General features: G+C 42.9%; 3 protein-coding genes across 6 annotated transcripts in view; 2 read left to right on the top strand and 1 right to left on the bottom strand.

Annotated features, from left to right (window-relative positions):
• Positions 1 to 5,189, top strand: part of LOC142657722 (dynein light chain Tctex-type protein 2B-like) — a 20,143-nt gene extending 14,954 nt beyond the window's left edge. Inside the window, exon 5 of the mRNA XM_075833031.1 lies at positions 1,743 to 5,189. Coding sequence (XP_075689146.1) covers positions 1,743 to 2,090 — 348 coding nt within the window. The 3' untranslated portion in view covers positions 2,091 to 5,189. The remainder of the gene's footprint in view (positions 1 to 1,742) is intronic.
• CYB5RL (cytochrome b5 reductase like) lies at positions 4,980 to 16,913 on the bottom strand. Of its 4 annotated transcripts, none has more exons than XM_075833025.1 (7): positions 16,587 to 16,913; positions 14,552 to 14,731; positions 12,920 to 13,068; positions 11,545 to 11,632; positions 10,161 to 10,265; positions 7,949 to 8,152; positions 4,980 to 5,615 (listed from the first exon to the last, which is right to left on the bottom strand). In XM_075833025.1, exons 1-7 carry the CDS (start codon positions 16,671 to 16,673, stop codon positions 5,412 to 5,414), a joined length of 1,017 nt encoding a protein of 338 aa, XP_075689140.1. In that variant the 5' UTR covers positions 16,674 to 16,913; the 3' UTR covers positions 4,980 to 5,411. The 4 variants fall into 4 exon arrangements, with proteins under 4 accessions (XP_075689140.1, XP_075689142.1, XP_075689141.1 ...); XM_075833027.1 differs by lacking the exon at positions 16,587 to 16,913 and adding an exon at positions 16,505 to 16,582; XM_075833026.1 differs by lacking the exon at positions 16,587 to 16,913 and adding an exon at positions 16,217 to 16,578.
• On the top strand, positions 16,617 to 26,016 carry MRPL37 (mitochondrial ribosomal protein L37). Its single transcript, XM_075833024.1, has 7 exons — positions 16,617 to 16,980; positions 17,933 to 18,116; positions 19,987 to 20,102; positions 20,644 to 20,829; positions 23,613 to 23,767; positions 24,004 to 24,207; positions 25,877 to 26,016. Exons 1-7 carry the CDS (start codon positions 16,650 to 16,652, stop codon positions 25,952 to 25,954), a joined length of 1,254 nt encoding a protein of 417 aa, XP_075689139.1. The 5' UTR covers positions 16,617 to 16,649; the 3' UTR covers positions 25,955 to 26,016.

Raw genomic sequence — 26,016 nt, 5'->3', positions numbered from 1 at the left:
GGCTCTGGTGAAGACCATAGAGTAACCTTAGAATCTGCTGACCAGAGTGGTGACGGACTTGAGGTAGCAGATTTACCTGCACGCTTGATCCAGACAGTCTCCAGCGGTCTTTGGGGAATTGCTTGTATAGCAATTCCATAAACTTGCACTCTGAGGAATTGCTCAAGTAGTGATTTGTTGACAATAATGTTATACTCCTGTTTGTATTTAAGGGGTCTTGTGGGGAGCAAAAATTATTAGTAGTGTAGTCACTGCAGTATCTGATACACTCGCTAATATACATTCCGATCCCCCGTTGCGCTGATTCTGAGATTTTCATAAGATTTTTATAGCGCTGCTGGGGGACCTGAAGTCTAGTTGTAAAGCCTTCTCTGATGACGATACGACTCTTCATCATTTGACCGGCCCCAGCGAGTACATAGAGTACAACGGGCTTGGTCACTTAACGAAAAGTCGTATTGTCATGAAAGATGGCTGAGCAACTAGACTTCCGGCCCCCGGCAGTGCTAAAAAAATCTATGAAAATGTCAGAATCAGCGCGACTGGGGACCGGAATGTATATTAGCGAGTGTATCAAATACTGCAGTGACTACATTGATAATAATTCCCCCCCCCCCCACATAACCCCTTTAACCAAAAACTGTTCTTTTAATTACAATAAATTGTACTTAAATAATTTCTCTAAGTATTTGTGAATTTTCACCTTTAAACACCATTTTGTTTTTAGGTGTAAAATTCTGTTCTGATTAATTTCAGAATATATCTTTATAGGGGTCAAAGCTCTGATTTACTAAAACAGAGGTAGAAATCCCCTGTATGACACCATAGTAAACAACCACCACTAGGGGGAGCTTAGGATCTTGCTGCATACAGATTTATTATTGAGTTCAATGGGTGAGCTGTAGGCAGAAAACTCCTAAGCTCCCCCTAGTGTCTGCTGCAGACAGAGTGAAATTATAGAATTCTGTCTATGTATGTGTGAAGGGAAATGGGATTTGGAGCTCTGCAACAAAACTGAGCTCTGACCCTAATAAAGATATTTTATGAAGTTGATCAGTAACAAAAAATAAATTGGTGATGAAAGGTGAACATTTACTTTGACTTGGAAGTGAATGATTTGATCTAAGAGAGCTCAGAGTGGGTTAGTACTGGTTATGGTGACTAAGATATTGGAAAACTAGGAGTAGATCTGTGAAGAACATTTTTCATCTGTACGCACAATAATTTCTCCTTTTGTTTCTCTGTTTTCCAATATTTAAAGTTTTGTTTTTTTTCTAAAATAGATGGCCTATGCTTATGATAGGCAACAAAGCTAATGCTGAGCCACTGTCCACCTTTGCAAGCATTTTTTATTACCCTAATACATCTAAAAAAATAAAATAAAATAATTAGACAGCATTGTAATTAGTTTTGATTTTTCTAGTTTTGTGTCTACAGGACCTATGCAGACATATGTGTTTCCATGGTCACAGATTGCTAGCAAACCCTGTGAAGACTGATCCTATTGAATGTGAGTGAGCAAGACGTAGGGGGAAAGATGGTAGGGAGTATGCATGCAGGATCAGATGCCACAAGGTTTCCATAGGCCTTCACATAGGTCTGTATAAGAGCTGTAGACACAAAACGGTAAGACTAAGTTGCAAAGATGGACCTTCCCTTTATACATGTGATCATGAAAACGTACAGAAGAATGGAAGAAATCAAACTAACTTTTTCAATATTATTATGCTGTTTCCAATTAGGTACCTTCTGGTTCTGCAAATCCTTCACAAAGGTTCCCATACTCCCTAGCAAAAGAACTCATGCAAGAATTTTTGACCTCAAAGCTAAGAAATCTGACATATGACCCAAGTACGACTGCCGACCTCACCAAGAACATGTGTGAAGACATTAAGAAAATGGTCCGCAGAGTTACGCCACCTCGATACAAACTCATCTGCAACATGGCCATAGGGAGCAAGAACCAGGAGGACATTCTGATGACCAGTCAATGTCTGTGGGACTCGTACTCTGATAATGTCACCTCCTGTAGCTTCCAGAACTCTACCATGTTCTGTGTCGTGTCCGTGTTTGCAGTTTATTTTGAGTGAAGACATAAAAGATTGTGTGAGTCCTTTCCAACATGACCGATATAAAAATAATATCTCAGTATTTTCACAGATTAGAGAAGGCCTCATGCACACGAACCTGCTTTTGCGGCCGCAATTCCCCCAAAAATCCACGTGAGAATTGCGGCCCCATTCATTCCTATGGGGCCATGCACACGACTGTGGTTTCCATGGTCCGTGCATGGCCCAGGAGCCCGGACCGCAGAAAGAACGGGCATGTCTTATTACGGCCGTGTTTTGCAGTCTAGGCTCATAGGAAATAAGGGACGCGGCCATGTGCAGGGCCCGCGATTTGCGGCCGGCTTGCGGGTAACACTGCTGCCGGCCGACCCGAAAATCACGGCCGTGCACATGGCTACGGTCGTGTGCATGAGGCCTTAAAGCAAATGAATCCAGTCCGCACATTAAAAAGAAAAATCACACAAGATCTAAAAAATAATTAAGTCCCTCTCCCGACCTAGTAAAGCTCACAAGCTGTAGATACCAACAGTGATGTTTGTACAGGTTGGGTTGTGGTGCCGTGCTACCAAAAATTGTGGCAATTTTTTAAATGCCATGTGGCATGGAGGAAAGCATGAATGACAAGTCTAGTTGTCATAATTGTACACCATTTTTGCAAAAAAAAGGAATGGTGGACTGCATTGCTAAATATGTCACCTGCTTGTCTGTAGTACTTGCACCTTTTTTTTCTATTGTAGACTGATAAATGAGCCCCTAAACAAACTTCGTAGAACTCCGTCCTTTGTTCTTGGTTGGTAGAATGAAAGGCAGCACATTGGTTTGTGTTTTCTGTGTGTTTTTGTTTTTCTTGTATTACTATTATACCTGGGGACTTCTGATCCATAGATACTGGTAGTGTATTACATATAGAATTAAAGTGGTATTCCCAAAATCATAAATTATCAACTATCCACGGGACAGGTGATAATTTTATGATCGCCGGGGGACCCGAACCCACCGAATGGGGGTCCCAAACCCGCTGATCCACCTCACTACTCGGCCACATTGAGGACATTGAATGGAGCGGCGGTTGCTCCATTCAATGTCTATGTGAATGACAAAAACAGCCAGGTACAAGGCTCAGCTGTTTCCGTCACTCTTATAGACAGTTAATGGAGAGGCAGGCGCACGCTTGACCACCACTCCAATAAAGCTCCTCCTCACTGCGGGGAGTGCAGTGAGGAGGATCTGGGGGGTCGGGACCCCGATTCTTGCGATTGGTGGGGGTCCAAACGATCATAAAATTATCACCTATTGAGAATTTATGATTTTGGGCTATACCCCTTCAAGGCAAGAATAACGTCTCCTGCACATGTCTGTATTACAGATTTTTGTATGAGGTGTATGGGATTGGATCCAATCCTGGGAGATTGGGAAAGCCTTTCCCAAAGCAATATAGGGCTCATCCATGGAGGTGTAATATGTTGATGCGTATGAGCTGCTATCCTCAAAGTAATTCACAGCGCCCACTACAGGCTAGAGCTCTCATATAGCAGTTTCTAGTTATCTGTTACAATAATTGAAGACATGTAATAAGGGTTCAAAACCATCTAAAAAACTGTATGTATTTACATGTGGTTTTGCCATAATTTTTATAGCAGTGCCGTAATGGCGCCACTCGCTGCAGAACCATACCACTGCATGTTAATAAACCCCTAATCCGACTTGTTTAATCATTTTCGAGGATCCCATCATTTTCAGCTGGATCAACCCACAATCAAATGTTAGTATGGCTGCCAGACTTCCATCGGTCTAAGACTACCTTTGGTTTGAGAAGGAGGGGGTCAGATTAGCCATGTTGATTTTGTCTGCCCTCCTCCATATAAATATTCATGTCCATACAGTTCTGCTAAGCATACATATAAATAGTGGAATTGGGGCGATAACTGATGGTCAAACAACTTCACGTCAGAAACAATATTATGTGTAAAGCCAATTTTAGCGTGCAAGTGGTTTGTATTGGGACTGGTGGTTGTCAACAAATTATGAACAAGAAGGCAGTATGCCAACAGAGCAGATCACATTACTACTTGTGTGTCTACAACTGGCATTAAGTTTCTGTTCACTTGGCACTAAAGGCTTCAGGTGTAGCCAGGTTTCATTTACGTGTACCCATTGTTTGTTTTTGGATTTAAATAGATTCAAAATTCTGTGATTTTTAATTTCATAATATATTTTTATGAAGTTCAGAGCTGGGTTTGGGTACTCTACTTTTGGATTAGTACAGCTCCCATTAAAATCAATCATTAATCTGTCTTCGCTAAGCTCCCTCTAGTGTTGGTTGCAGGCGGGTACAATTGGTTTATTATGCTGCAGCCCACATGGCGTTGTCAAGGGAATTGGGGCCGAGCTGTGGCTAAACTGCAGTGCCAGATACAGCCACATGGACAAGAGCAGCGCTGTGTCAGGTACTGCAGTGAGAGTCCCAGCGGTCATACCGAGACTGATCCTACATTGATGAACTATCTTAAGGAAATGCCATCTATGTTATTCCTGGAAAATTTCCTAAATGTTGTTACTTGTTCTGCGCCCGTAAGTATTATGTGGTTAACAGATTACAGAAGCTGAACACTGAAAAGAGAGCATACTACTATAGGTTTTTTTCCAAGCCCCAGAACTCTAGTAAAAAAATTTCCATGAATCATGTATTCAAGCAAGGAGAATAAATCAGGTTATTTCTGCTTTTATATTTCAGAAAATATGTTATGTTTTAAATATTAAAAATTGAATGCAGTGAAAATTCTGGTCATACAGTAAAATTCCTTTAGGCCAACGGACTGATATTGTAATTGTGCATTAATCCATAACATGCCAATTGGTTTGGAATTTTTAGGCAGAAATCCTGGAGCGTAGGTAAGTGAGAGGCAAAAATCCTTCTTGAATTGTTTTTATTATCACTCTGAAAATACAAAAATCTGAATTCAGTCCAGCAGGTTCCAGACTATGGGACTTTTACGGTACCCTCTCATAGATAGTCTTATGCTTCCTTACAAGAATATAATTTTTTTGTATAAAGCCTCTGTAAATAGAGTCTTTTACAGTTTTTTTTTAGTAAAAATCAATGTTATATTACAATATATTCCATGGGAACATTTAATAAAATTACATATTTTTCTGTTTTAGCGCCCCCTTGAGTTATTTATTTAGGCAATTTTACTTAAAAGTGAATGAATTTATGGGGTGCTGAGGTCAATCACAGTAACTGTTGCTCACAGGAACGTTAAGGGTCAAGTTACTTAAGGCATCATGTCTTCAATATTGGCCACAATCATTTCACCCTTTATGTTTGATTCCTAAAAATTGTTAAAAGGAGAAAATTGATGTGTTTTCCTGTTTTAGCTGTTTCAACATGTGTGTTATGTCCTCGATGAACGATACTGAACCACAAATCAGTGTGTAGGGTTTTCTTCTGCACGTTTCCAACACCTTTGCCAGGAAGACAGAGTCTATTCGTCCAAGCTTTGAGTTCTCCTTATAACTCATGGGCAGATTTTCTAAAGATTGTTCCTGTGACAACAAACAGGTTAAATTAGAAACCTAGTGGCATTTATTCTGGAAACATTAAAGGGGTTTTCCCATCAGAGACATTTATGACATATCCACAGGATATGCCATAAATGTCAGATAGATATGGGTCCCACAGGTGGCACCTATGTCTAGAACATGGCCCCTAAACCCCATTCTACTGCTCTGTGTTGTGGCTGAATCGTGTGATTTCCGACCATGAATTACAGAAACAGCGTAACTCGCTGAGCTAAGCTGTTTCCGTAACTCCCATAATAGTGAACGGCAGTTATGGAAGCAGCGCAGCATGCAAGCTACGCTGTTTGCGTAACTACCATTCAGTTCTATGGGACTTACGGAAACAGCATAGCTCAGTGAGCTACGCTGTTTCTGTAATTCATGGTCGGAAATCACACGATTCAGCCACAACGCAGAGAGGTAGAACATGGTTTAAGGGCCCCCGTTTTAGAGATAGGTGCGGGTCCCTGAGGTGGGACCCGTATCTATCCGTATCTATCCTGTGGATATGTCATAAATGTCTCTGATGAGAAAACCCCTTTAAGGTCCAGTTCACATGGCAGAATTTTAATGCTGATTCCAACGTGTGTTCCGCATTGGAATCAGCGTAAAAAACTATTGTAAAAAGTCTCCTATTATCTTTAATGGAAAACCGCCCCGTAGTACATACGGGGTGGAATTGCAATCCACCTTAAAAAAAAAAAGTAACACGTCACTTTTTAAGGCAGTTACTTTGCTATATTACGGCGCAAAAATAGGCACACGCGAATTATCCCCATTGAATGTGACTAAACTGCGCTAGATGGTATTACTGCAAAACCACGGCAGAAATCCAAGCGTCAGCCTCGGATTTCTGCCAATTCCATGTCAGATTTTTCCTCATGAAAAATCTTTTGTGTGAACATAGCCTTAAGAAACCTGTATATAATTTTTATTTATATATTTCGCCTAAATCCCTGATATTGAGCATTTTGTTTGCTTCAGATCGGACGCCATCTTGTTTTTTAGATCTGCTGAGATGAAGTTTAAGGTTCCAATCCCATGGAGCCTCAGTACAGCATCATATGAGCACCAAGTCTGCCTGCTGGCTCTGTCAGGGGAGTACAGTGTGATTATAAGTCCCTCAATAAGCTGTTAAAAAGTTTGTGCCCCCATGGAGAGGCCGTGTGGAAGAGTCCATATGTGGGAGAGACTGAAGAGGCAGGCAGCTTGTAATGACATCATACAGGAAGTGACTGTATATGTGACACCGGTTTATTCCCATAGACCCATGGAGAGAAAGTCATGACACCTAAGCCAGACTCAAGTTGTTAATATGCAACGGTCCTGGTGTCATGGATCTGATAACTAGTGATAAAAAAGAACAGGTATCATCCTGACACATGCAATGCCTTATTTGAGCACAATGCAAATTGTGGAGGTTCCCTTTAATTTTGTATGCAGTGGTACATATGGATAAATAACAGCAATATAAGCATTTAACCAAAAGGAGGAGATCTTGTTATTATTGTCTTATTTGGTAATGTTACAATACGTTTTGTATCACACATTTTGTTAATATTGTAAACAATCCATCTCTAGACCTGAAGTTGCACTATGCTATTGGTATATTTCTGCAAGAAGCAAGGAAGGAACACATTACTACAGGACCAGACTACACACAGGGATGTATGTAGTCTGTAACCATGGAGACACATAGCTCTGCATAGGATATTTGTAAGGTTGCTACAGTTTTTATTTTATTTGTAAAAGTCCACATAGCCATTAATTCTCTCTTCCTTCCCTGAAGACTTTGCAATGTAAAATTGTGTTACGAGCCACTTGGCCATTTGTATAAGATCCTGTGCTATTCGGCAGAGAATCTTTTATGCAGATGTTCCGTCAGCTCATGACACAACTGAGTGGTAGTGTTGTACCAGGGGAAGCAAAGAGAGAGAAGGAAAAACCCAGAGCAGGAACCCAGATTAGTATGAGTAGGTCAACCAGGCAAAAATGTAATATTGGATTTTTTGTCTAGAGTTTCTAAAGTCTCTTTCAAATCTATCCCATTTTAATTCATGTGACTATTGCAATACTCTTGTGATCTACCATGAAACATGTTTTCTATACTTCAGGCTAAAAAGAATTCTTCATTGCAACACATTCGCAAAAATATGAGTAAGTGGCGGCATACGTAGCAGAAACATGTTTCATACATCATATGGTGAGGGTGACTTTACACAAGCTCAGCACTTACAGACCAGACTGGATCCTTCAACCAAGATAATGGTAGACATTTTTTGGAGTGGTTGAAATGTTACCTTATACTCCATACTCACTTGGCTCAGGACATAGAATATTCTGACATTCCAGTATCTTGATTGCTCCTTCAAAAAGTTCTTCATATAAACATTTTGGAAATTGCGAGCACAGACCACCAGTGTTATGAAGGTCTCATCCTCTTCATTGTCTGTCACATGGGTCAAGATTGGCAGCATTGGGGCTATACCTGTTCCCGAACACAGCAGAAGTAGCTCCCCATGCTAAGTGAAGCAGAGACAAGCACTTTAAGACCAGATTTAGAGCACATATCAATATAAAGGGGTTCTATGAGATTAGAAAAACATGGCTGCTTTCTCCTAGAAACAGTGCCACTATTGTCGATGGGCTGTGTCTGGTATTGCAATACCAGACACAGTGCAAGGACAACAGTGGCACTGTTTCTGGAAGAAAGCAGCCACATTTTTCTAATCTCATAAAAACTTTATAAGGGCATTACATAATACGGTTGTTTCGTCCATGGCCACGGACCGTCGGGATTACTCACCTCACCCCCCCCCCCCCCGACGGCCGCAGCCATGGATCTGTGAGCGCTGGGTCGCATACCCTACTCAAAAGACGCCAGCGCTCACTTCCGCTTCGTTCTGCAGTGTCCTGTAGAGTGCGCTTGCACACTCGTGCCCGGTCTTAAAGGGCCAGCGTGCGCACATGTAGAAAATCTGTAATTAGCCCATACTCACCCTGGACTATAAGGGCCCCGTCCCTTCATTGCCTGAGCACTGTTGTGTTTACCCGTGTTAGTCTTTGCAAATAGTCCCTTAGTGTTTTCCAGTTATGGAAGTAATGTAATAGCTTTATAGTCGGGGTCGTTACGGACGCGGCGATACCAAATATGTGTAACTTTTTTACTTTATTTTGGTTTTTTAATACTAAAGCAGTTTGTAAGTGGAGAAAGTGGGTTTTTCTTTTATTAACTTTACTAAACTTTTTTTTTTTACTAGTCCCACTAGGGGACTTTAATATGTGATTCTCCGATCGCTATTATAATACACTGCAATACTTTTGTATTGCAGTGTATTACTGCCTGTCCGTTTAACACGGACAGGCATCTGCTAGGTCATGCCTGCGGCATGATCTAGCAGGCATTCGCTACAGGCAGACCTGGGGGCCTTTATTAGGCCCCCGGCTGCCATCGCAGACACTCGGCGATCTTATCGCCGGGTGTCAGTGGGATGAGAGGGAGCTCCCTCCCTCTCTCCAAAACCACTCAGATTCGGTGCACGCTATTGCGCACCGCATCTGAAGGGTTAAACGGGTGAGATCGATACTAATATCGATCTCACCCGGCAGAGCAGGGACGCCCCCAGCCCTCAGCTACGTCTGGCAGCTGAGAGCAGGGAGATTTGACGGCTCCCTGCTCCGTTTACTTTATTCTGATGCAGTGCCGTGAAAAGCCTTAATCATCAGAATAAAGCCCGTTAGTGGCCGCCGTGAAAAGGCGTATTGGCGGTCACTAACGGGTTGATAAAAAAAAAATCATAAATCAATAGTACAAAGCTAGATAAGAAACGTTGTAATGTGTCCTTTTTACATAAAAATGCTTCTTTCTCCACTTATCATTTGCCTCTTCCCCCTCCCCTGCCTCATGCACTGATTATTCACTGGTAAAATCTGTCTTTAGTGAGGCAGAGATGAAGACCGATTGTCATTTTCACTGAGAGAGCAGGGTACAGTTGCTGCCCACAGATGTCTATGGAGAGGGAAGGTGGAGGAGGGAGCTGCAAAGAGAAACAGAGGCAGAGAGACACATAATACACTGCTGATGCTTCTACTAAATGTTCTACTATCTAACCCCAGTCCTGGATTCACAACAACACTACTCATTACTTCTCTATAATGTCTTCCATGCTGTTGCTGCTTCTGTGTATGTGTGTGAGAGAGATAGGGGAGTAGGATCTCTTCTATCTGTATTCAGCGGCTAGTCCCTGCTCCCTCTGGAGCTGAGGTCAGGGAATACTCAGATAGAGCCTGCAGATAGAAAAACTCGTCCTCAAGGTTACAGACTACAAAAAAAAAACCTCTGTTTGTCTGTTAATCCCTTTCTTCCGCTGCTTCTACTACCTGTAAGGTAGCTAGAAAAAGGAGCGGCCTTCACCCATGGAGATACATAGGTCTGAATTTGTATACACAAAATAAAGACTATTTGGAAAGTTGCTTTATCTTGTTAGATGCATTGGAGCAATGAAAGTGTGCGTATCCGTTAACACTGACCTTATTTGGTTTGTATAGGAAACCTCCAAATGGTCCCCTCCATGCTATACGGTCTCCTTGTCTCCAGCATTTTATATACTGCGACATCAAGCCGTGCTCATAAACCTGCAACAAGAAGCCCTTTTAGAAGAGTAGAGGTGGCAGTGGAGAACTCAATGCAGATTGTTGGACCGAGAAAAGGAACAAAAGATACATGGGACAGAGACGAAAAAAATCACATGCATTTCATGATCGATACATTGCTGGAGGTGGACATGGCAACCTGGAGCTTCAGTCCAACTTTAGCTATAGGTCCCATAGTTACTTGTTACACCCCTTGACAGAATTAATTGAATCACACGTAAAATTGAAGCGCATAACCCAACCCTAGATAGGTGTATTATATAAATGATATTCTGTTTTACTAAAAGGCAATTATTTCCACTACAGAAGTTGATGATGGCATAAGAAGGGACATAAAACAAAAGTCTTTATATGCTCTTCAGATAAATGGTCATCTATTATTCCCTGTTATCGTTCATTTCAGGCTGGGGTTACGCTTACTGTAGTGTTATTCAGTGGGATTATTGCCTACACCCCATTAGCACTATTTAAAGGCTATGTACACCTTTTAAAAAAAAAAATTAAGTATATATATATATGCGTGTGTACCAGTGTGTTTGGTGCAACTTTCTAATCACTTTTTATTAAAAATTATTTTTACTTTTTGAGATACAGCTCCTTTTATTCTGTATACAGAGCAGCTGTATCTTGCGCTAAAACCTGTATCCGCCAGGTCAGCGGCACTGACCGGTTCAGTGACAGTGCGTCCTGCGCGTCTCTAACAGGTGGATCCTGCGTGAAAAAACCTCCAAATTCAGACGTACAGGGAGATACAGTATGAGCCAATTACAGGTGGTGTATTACAGATCCGTACAACACGGTAATATGGCCGCTTGTTCCTTACATATTTTCACCAGTACATTCATATATGTGAATTATATTATTTTTTTGAATACTTTCCCATCACAGACATTTATGGCATATCCACAGGATTTCCCCAGTTGATATAAGATAACTGTCTGATAAACACAGATCCCATCTCTAGAACCGTCACCTTTGTAGGGACCAGTCCACCGACACGCCCGATGAGGTGGCCGCTGCATCCGGGTGGAGAATGTACAGATAGATTTCTACGTTTGGCTGTTTCCATAACTTTTATAGAAGTGAATGCCGAGAGCTGTGCGGCCACCTCTTCATTCATTCATTCTCCTCCTGGATGCGGCAGCCACCTGACCAGGGCGGGACCTGCTTCTAATAGACATTTATGACATATCCTGTGGATCTAGTAGGTAAACAGTTTTTTTTAATGAACCCGAATTCATTGGTTTTAAAATACATTTACCTTCACTAAAACTTCAAAATGGCCGTTCACATCTATGGAACTAATGGGGGTGTATGCTCTTTGGATTTCCACTCCATTTATTATCCCTCTATGAAAACAAAAAAGTAACAACTTTTTTTAGGCATGTACTGAAATGCAACCAAGAAAAACAAAACATTGTAACCCTTTAAGCTATGAATGACAGTGAAGGCTCTAGACATAATAAATCAAGCATGTCTCTGCACAATGGGAGGGGTGGGGAAGATGTCTGACAGAGGTTGACTGCTAAAGAAAATTGAGAAAGGGAGGGGTAGGATCCTTTGGGTGACTGGGTGACAGAGAAACCAGCCCAATGCTAGTTAGTATAGCTGTCAGACAGCTACTTCCTGTCTCAGAAACCAAATACAGGAAACATCTGGAGCACAGAAGAAGACTGCATATCCGATGAACAGGCAAGTTTGAGTTTTGGCTGGAGGTTCACTAGAAAAAGATATAGGAGGAACCTGCACCTACCAAATGGAGACCCCCTCCCTTGTAAGTTTAAGTCTGTACATTTGAAAGGAGCTGACATGTGACCCCATCCCACTGCTTCTAATTGGACAAGAGGGCTTATGAACAATATTTAACATAAAGCTTGTGCTCCTAAGGGTCTGTGCACACTATGTTTCAGCCCTACGTTTAGTATGTACAACAAGAAAGCTCCCGGCGTACACTTTAAATGGGTCCATAGGGCTTCTTTAGCCCAAGGGAGGTCAAAAGAGTGTCCTTTTGGCCTTCGTCAGGCTGGTATAAGTCAGTTTACCTCCTTTTTGGAGGACGGAATAGCTTTTACATCCCGAGGGATCCCGCAAAAAAATTTATAACGCGCCTATGGAAGACATTTGCCAATGTATGGCAAACGTTAGAGGTATACATTTAATATATACATGATGGGCTGTTCAATAGCCTTTCATGACATATACGATCAACGTATACCATTATAGTCCATGGGCAACGTATGCGTTACATGGATGCCTAACACTGGCATCCATCACTTATAGACTAGAATGGTATCAGTCATGAACAGGGTCATGAGAGTTCATGACGTTTACATTTAAATGTATATAAGCATTAAGCTCTATGGTGACAGAAGCCATGTAAAGGCATCGTCACAGCCTACGTTTAACGTGTACGTTGGGAGATTTTCCCGGTAGAGATGGCAATTTTGTGGGTCGACTGAAGTATGCCAATTCAATTTTCAATAGTCGCCATGATGTGCATCAGGAATGTCATAGTTCCTAGTGAATAAATGTTTCATTTATACAAATATTTACCTCACAAAATGGCTGCCGCCTGTGTGTAAAGAAGAGACAATACATCTGTCAACAAGTAAAATGCGAGTCAGGGTACATGATACCTTACTACAAGATGTTGGCCCAACTTTAGTCCCAAACTCGCCCCAGATGGGAGCTGAAATCTGTAGCGGCTGGTGTCATCTGTCTCTTGCTCCACGGAGTACAGCTTCAACTCGGTAAATGTGTCTGAACTCAGCAGTACATTGTGGTTCTGTGGGATAATGATCAATACCTTGAATTACTTATCTCCTATTGCTCCAGCCTGTATTATTGTGCATAACTGCATTCACCATTATGCAGACTTCAGAGCTGAAATCTCCTAGCAATCCTTGTTGGATCAGCGTCTGCACGGAGCTTGCTCTGGCGATTTTTCTGTAGGCACTGAACAGTAATCTGATAGAGGAAAAATTAACTGTCCCTACTGCATTACAGAAGCTCAGCAAAGCTGTCTAACAACAAGCTAGTGGACAGTTTCCAATAACTATTAGCAGAATTGTGAATTCAGCTCTGGAGTATATTACAAGCTATATAAAAGTAATGACAGGAGCCCCCCAAGCTATTGCTTGGGGGACACATGGTTGCACGAACCCCCAACGTTTCTATATGGTGTGGTTTGTGTTTTTGTTGGTATGTTTTCCCTCCCCTCTCCTATATTGTAGAATGGTACTTACCATACTGGAGTCCCCTATGTAAGCTGTGCTGTTGGCACGAGCCGATTCCAGATGTTTCTGTATCCAGGCAAATTAGTCTTTGGTACCAGCTGATTGGACGTGGGTCAGTTATGCAGTTGCATGAGCAGGTTCCAGAACTTTCTATCTCCAGGCAGATTCTCTCCTGTGATCAGCTGATTGGACATTTGAATTTCTAAGGCGGGAAAATGGGCCATAAAAGAAGCGGTTCCGTCGTGGTCAAGCAGTTCGTTTTGGAAGAATTGGACCGACGCTGGCCCTCCATCTCTCCGTAATGTTTTTCGCGTCCCTTCTTGTCGCGATGTTTGTCAATTGGGTTTTAGTATTTTATTGGTTTAATATTGATATTTTATTCGTTTTCATGATTTCAATGTATGGTTATTTTAATTATTATTTATGTTACCCCTAAATAAACATCGTGGCCATTTTATCCAATGAAGATGTCTGATTTATTTTAGTTTGATACGTTTTTTGTGGGGTCTGTGCTACCATGTAACTTGTTTACCAAGTGACAAAACAATGACTTAGGGCTGATTCAGACGTGCGTGGCGTTTTTGCGCACGCAAAACACGTGGCGTTTTGCCTGCGCAAAAGCCACTTGCCTGCTCCGTGCGGCAGCATCATATGATGCGCGGCTGCGTGCTTTTCGCGCAGCCGCCATCATTATGACACGCCATTCGGATGTTTGTAAACAGAAAAGCACGTGGTGCTTTTCTGTTTACATTCATCCTTTTGACAGCTGGTGCGCGAAACAGGCAGTTCGCACGGAAGTGCTTCCGTGCGACCTGCGTGGTTTTCACGCACCCATTGACTTCAATGGGTGCGTGATGCGCAAAATACGCCGAGATATTGACCATGTCGCGCTTTTTGCGCAGCGGACGAACGCTGCGCAAAAAGCACGGACTGTCTGTACTGCCCCATAGACTTGTATTGGTCTGTGCGTGGCGCGTGAAAACCACGCGGCCCGCTCGGACGCAATACACGTTCGTGTGAATCCAGCCTTACCTCTACTTTTATTTTTCGTAGAAGGTTGGGATCATCTCTTTCTTTCGCTTTCTCCCACAATTCCAGCTCCGCCTGATACAGATCATATATACAGGGGGAGCAGCCACTTCCACAGCACTGAGCAGAAGTTGGTTCCACCGGTTTCTGTGACATCCAGTCATGTTTATTGTTGTTCATAACCTGTAGAATAAAACACAGAAACTTCATCAAATGAAACTCCTCAGATGTGACCACAGAATCTAAGCGGTAAGACAGTAGGAGAAGGCTTCCTCCGTCACCCCATCGGCGCCCCCACGACGCGATCGCAGGGTGCCAATGGGTTTTTTATGGCAGCAAGGGTTAGGCCCCAGGTCTGCCATCTTGGTACTCCTATTGGGCCCTGTTAGAGTCGTACTGACAGAAATAATACCCTGAACTACATAAGTGTGCACTAGTAGGAACTAAAAACATGCTAAAAAAAAAAAATAAGTTAATAAAATGTTTACAAATATAAAAAATAAACACAAAAAGTCATTATTCCCATAAAAAAAGCTTTATTATATAAAATAAATAAATAAAAACTACACATAATTGGTATCACCGCAACTGTAACGACCCGCACTATAAAACGAATGTGTTATTTATCCCGCAGCGTGAACGCTGTAAAAAAAAAAAAAGGAAACATTGAACATTGCCACAATTGCTGTTTACTGCTCATCCCGCCGCCTAAAAAAATGGAATTATCATAAAGTCGTATGTACTCCAAAATGGCATCAAAAAAACTAAAGCGTGCTCCATGAAAAACAGCCTCTGTGGACGGAAAAATGAAAACGTTATGGATGAAAAAGTATTTTTAGGGCTTGTCCACACACAGCAGAATTTCTGCAGCAATCCCATTGAAAAATGCAGACATTCCGCTGCGGAAAAAATGACCCATTTCCTGCGTTTTTTACGGCAGAAAATGGTGCGACTTTTGCTGTGTTTTTCACAATGCTGGGAGATGGTGACGTCTCCTCTGAAAAACGCAGCAATTCTGGCCACTCAGCGGGAATTGACATGCTGCGGTACGAAATATACGCACCGCAAGTCAATTTCTGCTCTGAATTTTTATGCAGCGTGTGGATGAGATTTGTTGAGTCTCATCCACTATACTGCTACTTTATTCTGCTGCGCTTTTTCCGTCCGAAATTCCGTCCGGAAAAAACGCGATCCCTTATTGTTGAAAAGTAGTAAGACATAAAAAACACTGTATAAGTTTGGTATCGCCGTAATCGTATTGACCGGCAGAAAAAAGTTAACATATCGTTTGTACCGCATAGATAATGCCATATAAACGAAACGCAAAAAACGATTGTGGAATTGCTGTTTTTTGTACCCGAGTTGCGATTTTTTTCGCAGAATCGCAGCTTTTCTCCATCGCCACATCTGCTATTTGTTGCAGGTTTTACTTCCCCATTCAATTCAATGGGGAAAACCTGCAGCAAAAAAGCAGCGATTACGCAAATACAATTGACATCCTGCGGATAAAAAAAAACTGCACCGCGTTTTTTTCCGCTCATCATTTCCGCAGCGTGTGGATGAGACTTGTTCATATCCCCTTTGCTGCTACTGTATTATGCTGCATATTTTCCTGCAGCGACGTCCGTTGTGGAAAATCTGCAGTATTTACGCTAAGTGTGAACTTACCCCAATACAGCGATGTAGATTCGCTGTAAATGAAAACGTTATGGCTCTACAAACGCAGTCATGCCGAAATTAAAACAAATGCGGTGTCCTCAAGGGGTTAAAAATCAAAGTGATAACAGGAAACATAACATTTTCTTTTGGAGTTTCTTTATGTTTATATGGCCATGTGATAAACCAGAATATTTCATAATCCGGCACCTATGCCACATTGATGCCAGATTAAAGGAATAATCAGATTTTTTTTTGCCTGTAGAAGATTGTTGTAAATTGTATAAAGAAATCATTTACATCGCCCCACGTGATATTCGCAATAAGAAGCGGCGCCCAAAAATAATTGTAGCAGGGCCCCGGCCCCCCGCACTGTACTCACACCGGATACAGACTGCGCCTCAAGTATTGACAGGACACTACCCATCATTCCTAGCGTGCCAAGATGGCGGCCTCCATGCTCACTCATTCCGTGTCAGCGGCCGGCCTGCCCTGTGCTCGGAGAACCGGTCTCCGGTGCCTGAGCGTGAGCGCCAGTCGCAGCAGGAAGCAGGTGCAGCCTCGGCAGAGGAAGGAGCCGCTGGAGATCCCGGGCCTGGAGCGAATCACTTATGGCGATCTTTGTTACTATGTTCCCTGGCTGGCGCGGCCCAATTTCCCCGAATGGAGGATGGATTGGAACCCGCAGTATTATCGCTCCCCGCCCGCACAGGAGATGGCGCTGTACAAAGAGCAGCCCTCTTACGTCTTCAGCCCCAAGTGCCGGCTGCTGGGAGGTATGACGGGGGCTGAACACCCTGAGTGACCCCTCAATGAAAGGTCACTGTGCCCTGTATGCAGCATGTGGGGGATGTGCTGTGACTGGTGCAGTTGGGTACAGGTTTAGTGCACCATTGCCAATAATGGTGAATGGGAAACATCTGTGCAAAGTTTGTCATTCACGTCTCCTAAAGAGTTGCACAACTGGAAAGGTGTGGAGGTCGCGACACCTGTGCACGTCTGTAATCCGCGTGTAACCCCAACATTACTAATAGTCACATCTGGTGATGCCCCTAAAGAATTAATGCACTGCTGATAAGAACGCTCTACTGGTGCAAATCAATAGGGAAAATGAGGCGCAACTTGGGCCAGAATTTTAGCGCAACAACAATAGTAAATGTGATTTGTTAGTATGTAATACTTAATTTCTCCTGTGGTGGCGCTGCAGGGGAATTGAGCCCTTTAGTTACAGCTGATTGCTGGGGATCGTGTGTCAGTGTCTGCATTTCATTCCTACTGTAGCATAGTTAGGAGACCCACCCTCGTAGCAGATGTCACCCCTTCTACATAGAAAAAGGTGAAATCTGCAGCATACTCTGAATTCCCATGCCGAAAATGTTAACCTCTTCCTGACATTCGCTGTGTATGTGCGGAGGAGGCTAGGAGGAAAAGTATGGAGCGAGCTGAGCCTGTGCGTTTCTGCTGTATGTTAAAGCCGCCACTTGACTTCAATGAGCGGGATCCCGCCAGTTTAACCCCTTCAATAGTGACCTTGGCATCAAATCCATAAGAGGGAGCGGCACCCCATGTGCCTCCTGCAATGTGACTTTTGGGGTGCCAATGGTTGACATGGCAGCCTAGGGGCCTAATGAAGGCAGGGCTTAATAGGAGCCTCAAATCCTAAATGTGTGAACTGGCCCATATAAGATTCTTTGTGGAGTCACCTCTTCTGCCCATCTCTGTATTCAGGTGTAAAGCAGGCACTATGGCTGACCAAGTCCAAGTTATTGGAAGGATTACCGCAGAGGATAGTGAACCTGTGTGAAGACCCGGCCTATACATTCCCCAATTATGAGGAACTGGTGCACAACGCTATTTCCAATGCCTGCTTATGGAGCACCACCGATGAAATACGAGAGAGAGAGGAATACTGGTGAGTGGAAGACACCAAAAATTCCCGGTAAACCGGTTCCCTCAAACAAGGATAATTGAGCGAAAAAAATTGAGGATGTAAAGAAGACGGAGGGGGCATTTAGGAGGCGTCAGCAATTTTAAAGGCTTATTCACACGAACGGTGACAAATTGGCCAAGAAAAACTGACATTTTTCACGGCCGATTTGCACCCGTACGGGCCCTTCATGTTGTACGTTAAAAAAAGGTTTAGGGGGCCCCGTTCTAGAGATAGATGCGGGTCCCAGAGGTGGGACCCGCATCTAACTGACCTTTTTGCCATATCCTGTGGCTATGCCATAAATGTTCTTGATGGGAAAACCCCTTTAATGACAAGCTAAAAAAAAATCTTGCCTCTGCCTATCAGCAGTCATGATGTGGCTGAGGTCTTGTTTTATCCGGTAGAAATAGTTTTGTTTTTTTCCTGCGCAGTTTAGGGGTAAAATAAATTAGTGTGTAATTTTTATTTTTGCAGCGTTAATATAGAAGAAAGCAATTTTCAGCATTGTGTGTTTTTTATTTTTTTTAAAGTTTAACCGTAAAAAACCTGTTAAGTTAATTCTTCAGGTTATTACGGTCGTGTAGATACCGAATATGTGTAGTTTTTTATGTAATGTATGGGCAATAAAATGTTATTTTATTGTAAAAATGTATTTATTTATTGGTTCCATTTTTTTTTTTTAACCCGATGGAGGGATAACTTTATTACCACTTTTTTATACTTATGACGTGTTCGCATACTCCTGTATGCTAATACATTATACTGTGTCACTATGACATGGCGTGCCCTAACAGCAGGCATACTCAAAGACAGCCCTGGGGTCCCGTTTGGGTCCCCAGGGCTGACTGCAGAGTTCCCCCAGTCTCCGATCGCGTCACCGGAAATCGAAGAGGGGAGTCCCCTTTGAACATGTCACGGACCGCAGCAATCAAAGGGTTAAATAGGACGGGATCGGATGTTCATCTGATCCCGGCCAGATACAGGAAGCTGCTTTTAAGTACAGGAGCTGTTAGTAACAACTTCTGCTTAGAGAATGCGCACCCACCGGAGCGCTCATAAGCCTTTTCTACAGCAACGTCACCGTAGACTTGGGACCTGCAGCGCCCGCCATCAAATGACACTGGGCAGTCGGGAACTGGTTAGACTGGGTTCCCATATTGTGTGGGTGTGTGGCAAGAATCTGCATAATTACTCCACTGGGAAAATAATAAACATGAGAGAAATGCACAGGAGGACAGACATATATTTTTTTCTTAAATTGTAGAACTTTTTTTTTTTTTTATTGACCTACATTTAAAGGGGTTGTCCAGGCATAGACAACTGATGACCTATGCATAGGATAGGTCATCAGTATATGATTGGTGGGGGCCCCACACAGGTCAGCTGCCGCAGGGCGCCGGATGGTATGCAGTATTCAGAAGCAGTTGGCTCTGTACATTGCATAGCGGCCGTGCTGCAGAACCGTAACTCTGCTCCTATTTACTTGATTAGGAGCAGATCTGCAGGACGGCATCTCGGCCGCAATTCCGTGATCGGAGCCATGTGCTTCTGGCATGAACATCCGGTGCCTGGAAGCAGCAGATCGGTGCGGGGTCTGGGTGTCGCACACCCACCGATCATATACTGATGAGCTATGCTGTGGATAGGTCATCCGTTGTCTGTGCATGGACAACCCCTTTAATCACGATTGACATTACTGTGGTGTTTATTTCAAATAACCGCATGTCCCAATATCTGCACGTAGTCTATGTATTTGATATCTAACATTTTAATTTAAGAAAAAAAAAAAAAAGCAGCAACCCAGAAAGTAGAAAAATGTTAATAGTCAATTTATTTCTCTTGCTTGTTAAAGCCCAAAGCTGCTGCAAAGTCTCCTGCACTTGTGCCAAACGCAGAACTGTACATATCCTTCACTTTCACAGAGGACATTTGTGGAGAATTGGAAGTTGGCAACTTATTGGCATAAAGGTAAGCGCCATCTATAAATCCTATAACGATTAATCCTTGCAACACCCGTCCCCGTGTTTCTACGTAAATTAACTGACTCTACGGTGATCTAAGTTGGGTTCAGTAGAAGGGTCCAGGTGTAGGGGCTGTAACACAAACCAGCCCCAGGCGCACGACACTAGTTTTCATCCATAATTACGGCTGAAATTTCAGACCCGTTCATTTTTATTGGCCACGGACGCCTTTCCGTATATTTACAGATGTGTGTCCTTCCCTTAGAAATAATCCGCAAAATATAGGATATGTCCTATTCTTGCCTGCAATTGCGGCATGGGCTCGCCCATAGAAGTCTATGGGCGCTGCCACAACTGTGGACGGCTACGGTTGTGTATCCGTAGCCATCGGATATGTATTTGCGGACAGTAAAAACCCTTTTGGTCATTTGGCCTTCATCTGATAACTTGTACATCCTACCTCTATATAACATCTTTACAGGACTGACTTGTTTTGGGTGTTATTGCACCAGACCTTCCCTTAATGAGTCAGTTTTTCTATTTTGCAGACTCCACGATTTACCACGTCAGGGGTTCTAATGGTTTACTGATGAGCGCCAAGACCCCACTAGAACCTCTGGCTTCCTCCAGTGAAATCCAAGCCACCGAGCCGCACGTTTTGGACTCTCTTTATCCACTGTCTCCTGCTATTGATCTACATGAAGTCAATGTTTACAAGTATCTAAATGATATAGGTGATCAATGAATTGCTAATTAGTTTATATGTGGAATGGTGATACATGAAAAGAAAGTAATGTAATTCTCACCAAGATCTCCCCTCAGGCCTATAAACACATGGTTGTTAGTCTACTACAGGAGCTCAGCCCAAAACTTGCTGTATACAGTCTTGCACGGAAGGTCTGGTGGAGCCCCACTGCGTTTTTCATTGACCCATCAGAACTGAGGCTATGTTCACACCACGTTCGCTGTGTACATTTGCCAGTAAATACTCCCAGGGCATAGGCTGAACAAGTCTAGAGACCTTGGAGGCGTCAACAAAAGTTCTTCTGGCATTGGCCGGGCAGGAATACTGGTCCTTCTCAATGAATTAGAATATCATCAAAAAGTTATTTCAGTAATTAAATTCAAAAAGTGAAACTCATACATTATATAGATTTATTACACAGAGGGATCTATTTACAGCATTTTTTTCTTTTACTGTTGAAGATTATGGCTAACCGTTAATGAAAACCCAAAATTTAGTGTCTCAGAAAATTTTAATATTGGGTAGAAGTTGAAGATTGTAGACTCCCGGTGTCACACCCTAATCAGCGAATCAACACAAAATACCTGCAAATGTTTCCTAAGCCTTTACATGGTCCAATAGTCTGGTTTGGTAGGCTACACAATCATGGGGAAGACTGCTGACTTAACAGTTGTCCAGAAGACAGTCATTGACGCCCTCCACAAGGAGGGGGAAGTCACAAAAGGATGTTGTGAACAGCCAGCTTCTTCAGCAGAGTGCTGTATCTGAGCATATTAATGGGAAGTGGAGTGGAAGGAAAAAGTGTGGTAGAAAAAGTTGCAGGGATAACCGCAGCCTTGAAAGGATTGTAAATAGGCCATTCAAGAATCTGGGGTAGATTCACAAGTGCGGCTGGAGTCAGTGCTTCAAGAGTCGCCACACGCAGACGTATCCAGGACAAGGGCTACAACTGTCGCATTCCTTGTGTCAAGCCACTCATGACGCAGAGACCACGTCCGAAGCGTCTCACCTGGGCTATTGAGAAAAAGGATTGGCCTGCTGCTCAGTGTCCACAGTCCTGGTTTCAGATTAAAGTAAATTTTGCATTTCATTTGGAAGTCAAAGTCCCAGAGTCTGGAGGAAGAGTGGAGAGGCATCAATTCAAGTGTCTTGCGGTCCAGTGTGGAGTTTCCACGGTCAGTGATGGTTTGGGGGCCGTGTCATCTGCTGGTGTTGGGCCACTGTGTTCTATCAAGTCCAGAGTCAGCGCAGCGTCTAGCAGGACATTTCCCAACACTTCATGCCTCCCTCTGCTGACAAGCTTTATGGAGATGCGGATTTCATTTTCCAGCAGGACTTGGCACCTGCCCACACTGCCAAAAGTACCAATACCTGGTGTAATAACCACAGTATCACTGCGCTTGATTGGCCAGCAAACTCGCCTGACCTAAACCCCATAGAGAATCTATATGGTATTGTCAAGAGGAAGATGAGACACCAGACCCAACAATGCAGACGAGCTGAAGGCCGCTATCAAAGCAACATGGGCAACACCTCAGAAGTGTCACAGGCTGATCGCCTCCATGCCACACCGCATTGATAACACCTCAGCAGTGCCACAGGCTGATCGTCTCCATGCCAGGCCGCATTTATAACACCTCAGCAGTGCCACAGGCTGATCGCCCCCATGCCACGCCGCATTGATGCAGTAATTCATGCAGAGTCGGACCCCGACCAAGTATTGAGGGCAGATACTGGACATACTTTTCAGTAGACCTACAATTCGGTATTAAAAATCATTTTTAAAATTGGGCTTATATAGTCTAGTTTTGAGACACTACATTTTGGTTTTCATTAACTGTTACCATAATCATCAACGTTAGAAAAAAATGCTGGAAATAGATCCCTCTGTGTGTAATGAATCTACATGAGTTTGACTTTTTGAATTGAATTACTGAAATAAATTAACTTTTTGATATTCTGATTCATTGAGGACCTATATGAGCACTGTACAAGAAAGTGAAGCCTTCTCCTCTTTTCTATACAGTTGGCCACCACAAAAAACTGGTATACCATGATGTATAGGTTTTTTTAAACCTGGGATCCTATAGATGTATGGCATACAGTCGCATACATCGAAGATTTTCGTATGGCTCATAAGTCAGGAGATATATATATATTTAGGTGGATATCTCACATATTGGGTGCAGCTTATATTTGACTACTAAGTCTGACCTTATGTTTACGGATATTGCCCGACATATACGAAGACGAGCATATTTTACGCCAGTCTATGTAAAGAATATAGTTGGGGTGATTTGCGCTAAATTTGTTCAAAAGTGCTCCTCTCAATAAATTTGTTGCATTTTAAAATAATTAAGTCAGAAAATCAAATCTATGCTCGTTATGAGCAGATTTGCACCAACATTTATGCTATTTTCACCTGTTTTTCTTAATAAATGTGACCTACAATGCTTCTCCTTGGAGACCACACTCAATTGTCTTGTCACTTTCCAAATTTGGTTAGTGACAAGAAGTCTCAAATGTTACGGCAAATTTGTGGCACGTCACCATTTGTGACCTTTTTTGCAGCAGTTTACGCTTAAACGGCATAATAAATGTAGACCATTCAGTGCACGGGGAACGCTAATATTTTATCACGCATTTGAGCTAAAAACGAGCACCAAAAACCAAGTGACCGGTGTCCGTTCTGGCTGCAGATTTAGCCTTGAGCTGTTGATGATTTTTCTTATTGTTTTTGTTTTGTAATATCATTTTGCATCTCTGTCGCAGGTTTTAAAGATGGGTTCCCATACTCCCACCCGCACACCGTATACCTCACTGAACCGTGTAGCACCAGAGCAAAATGCCTTCCAGACCAGTTGAGAGCTAAAATGCTAATGATCGCTTTTGGGGGTGCTGCAGCCAAAGCCAGGATCCTCTTTGGGGTAAGTCCCTCATAGCACTGTCAGGATTGTTTTACATCGGTTTAAAGTCTGTACGCATACCGTATCCCTCCGCCTTGTCAAGTCAATACTGTGTGTCTGGTACAGAGTTCATTGGCATATTTTATAGGATTATCTTTACTCTATTTCAGCATTTCCAGCCTGCACTTCTATACTGAGCTTTCATTTAAGCAGCATGGCATCTATACCGGAAATATCAGTGTTTTTTGTTTTTCCAGGATGATGTGAAGACTTTGCCACAACCGATTGTAGTACAGAGCGTTGGCACTGATGGGCAATTGTTTCATTTCATGGTGCTGCAGCTGAATACGTTGGATTTAGAATCTAACGATGGCATTAAGAACATTGTCTGGATGGAGGGAGACCAAGCACTATATGACACGGTGGCATTTAAGCCAAAAATGAAGAGGAAAGTGGTTTTGGTAAGTAGCCTCAATACATTTGAAGGCAGGCTGAATATTCTTAAAATTAAAACCACTTGAAATGTAGCAGGTACTGAGTAAATGCTTCAGTAATTACCTCAGTAGAATCAAACCTGAGCATTAGGGCTTCTCCACACAGCTGTGTCATGTAGGAGTGGACCCCAACGGAGGGAAGAAGGGAAACCTCTCCAAAAGAAATACAACCGTGTGAAAAGGGCATTAAAAGGAGAAATGTAGTTCTGCCCACATACCTGTTTTGGTCAGGCAATAGATACAAGCAGGAGTCGGCCATGATTGCAGAGCCCTGAAGATACAATATTGCAATGTTTTTTTATATTATTGTACTTCACTTCATCTAGAAAGTAAATTCAACATCTGTATTTGAGACAAAATGGGCTGCAATGGTTGACCAGTTGTTTTCCAGCTTGTATAAGGGTGTATTCACACAGTGCGGTTTGACCTGTTCTGCAGTTAGCATGGAAATCACGTGGGTTTTTCCGGTGTAGTTTCGGACGCGTGGCAAAACCGCACAGTGTAAATATACACTAGGGTTAGATTGACAAGCTTTGCGCATCTCGGTCGTGAAAAACGGCTGTTTTTCACGTCCAAGGGGCATCCGTGCTCTGCGGGATGCGATACCAGGCATCCCCATAGACTAAAACGGCATTTTCACGTCTGAGACTGGCTGCGTTCGTGTGAATGTAGCCGAAAGAGAACTATCAGTCAGTTATTGCCTCCACATTTTCCCCAGTCTCGCACATCTGCTGCCTCGCGCTACCTTTTGATTTCGCCCTTTCCTTTAGACCACACATTCAAACCCTTACAACCTCCCGCTGCTTCCACCTCAAAAAATATTTCTCAAATGCACTCTTCCAGAACCCTGAGTCAACAAAAACGCTGGTACATACCCTCAGTATCTCCCTCCTAGACTACTGCAACATTCTTCCCTGTGGTTTTGCATCCAACACTTTTGCGCTTCTCCAATTCATCCTCAACACTCCCACCAGGTTAATCTACCTCTCCCCTTGTTCTTCTACTGCCTCCCCCTTTGCCAGTCCCTCCACTGGCTACCCATTACCCAGCAAATTTATTTGAAAATACTAACCATGACATACAAGGTGGTCCACAACCTGTGCCCTCCATATGTCTCTGCCCTAGTCTCCCCCACATGTAATCTCCAGGCCTCATAAAACCGTTCTCTGCTCCTGGCATCAGTGACTTTTTAAGACTTGCTACCCCCAACAGTTAAAACTCTTTCTTTCCCACCATTCAAACCATCAAAAGCAACCTGAAGAGCTTACAACCTACAATATTTCTTTCTTTGTTACATATAGCACCAACATAGTCTACAGCCCTGTACAGAGGTTGTCCTCGCTCAATGTCCCCATTGGGCTCACAATCTAAATTTCCTACTTGTATGTATTTTGAGTGTGGGAGGAAACCCATGCATAAATGAAAACATACAAGCTCCATGCAGATGTTGTCCTTGGATTCTGAACTCGGGGCCCCCAGTGCTGCAAGGGAACAATGCTAACCGAGCCCCCGTGCCGTTACCACCACTAGACTACCAGATGAACAGCGCCTTCCCTTCTCATCTATGTATCCACTTCTAGCATCAAATCTGAATGTGTGAATCCAGCCGTAACACATGCTTTTTGTTTCTTTCCAGGTACCTGCTGGCATCGCTGGTTACAAGCCAGAAACCTTTGTTAAATTTTGGGCAATGTACCTGAATGGAGCAGTCTAAGTCCTTTTAATAGATTATCTGTATATACAACTTCTTGAATAAAACGGAATATTTATATACCA

Source organism: Rhinoderma darwinii, chromosome 7 (genome assembly GCF_050947455.1).
Source record: "Rhinoderma darwinii isolate aRhiDar2 chromosome 7, aRhiDar2.hap1, whole genome shotgun sequence".
NCBI lineage: Eukaryota > Metazoa > Chordata > Amphibia > Anura > Rhinodermatidae > Rhinoderma > Rhinoderma darwinii.
Note: the sequence above shows the minus strand (reverse complement) of the source record. Positions and strands in the feature narration are given on the sequence as shown.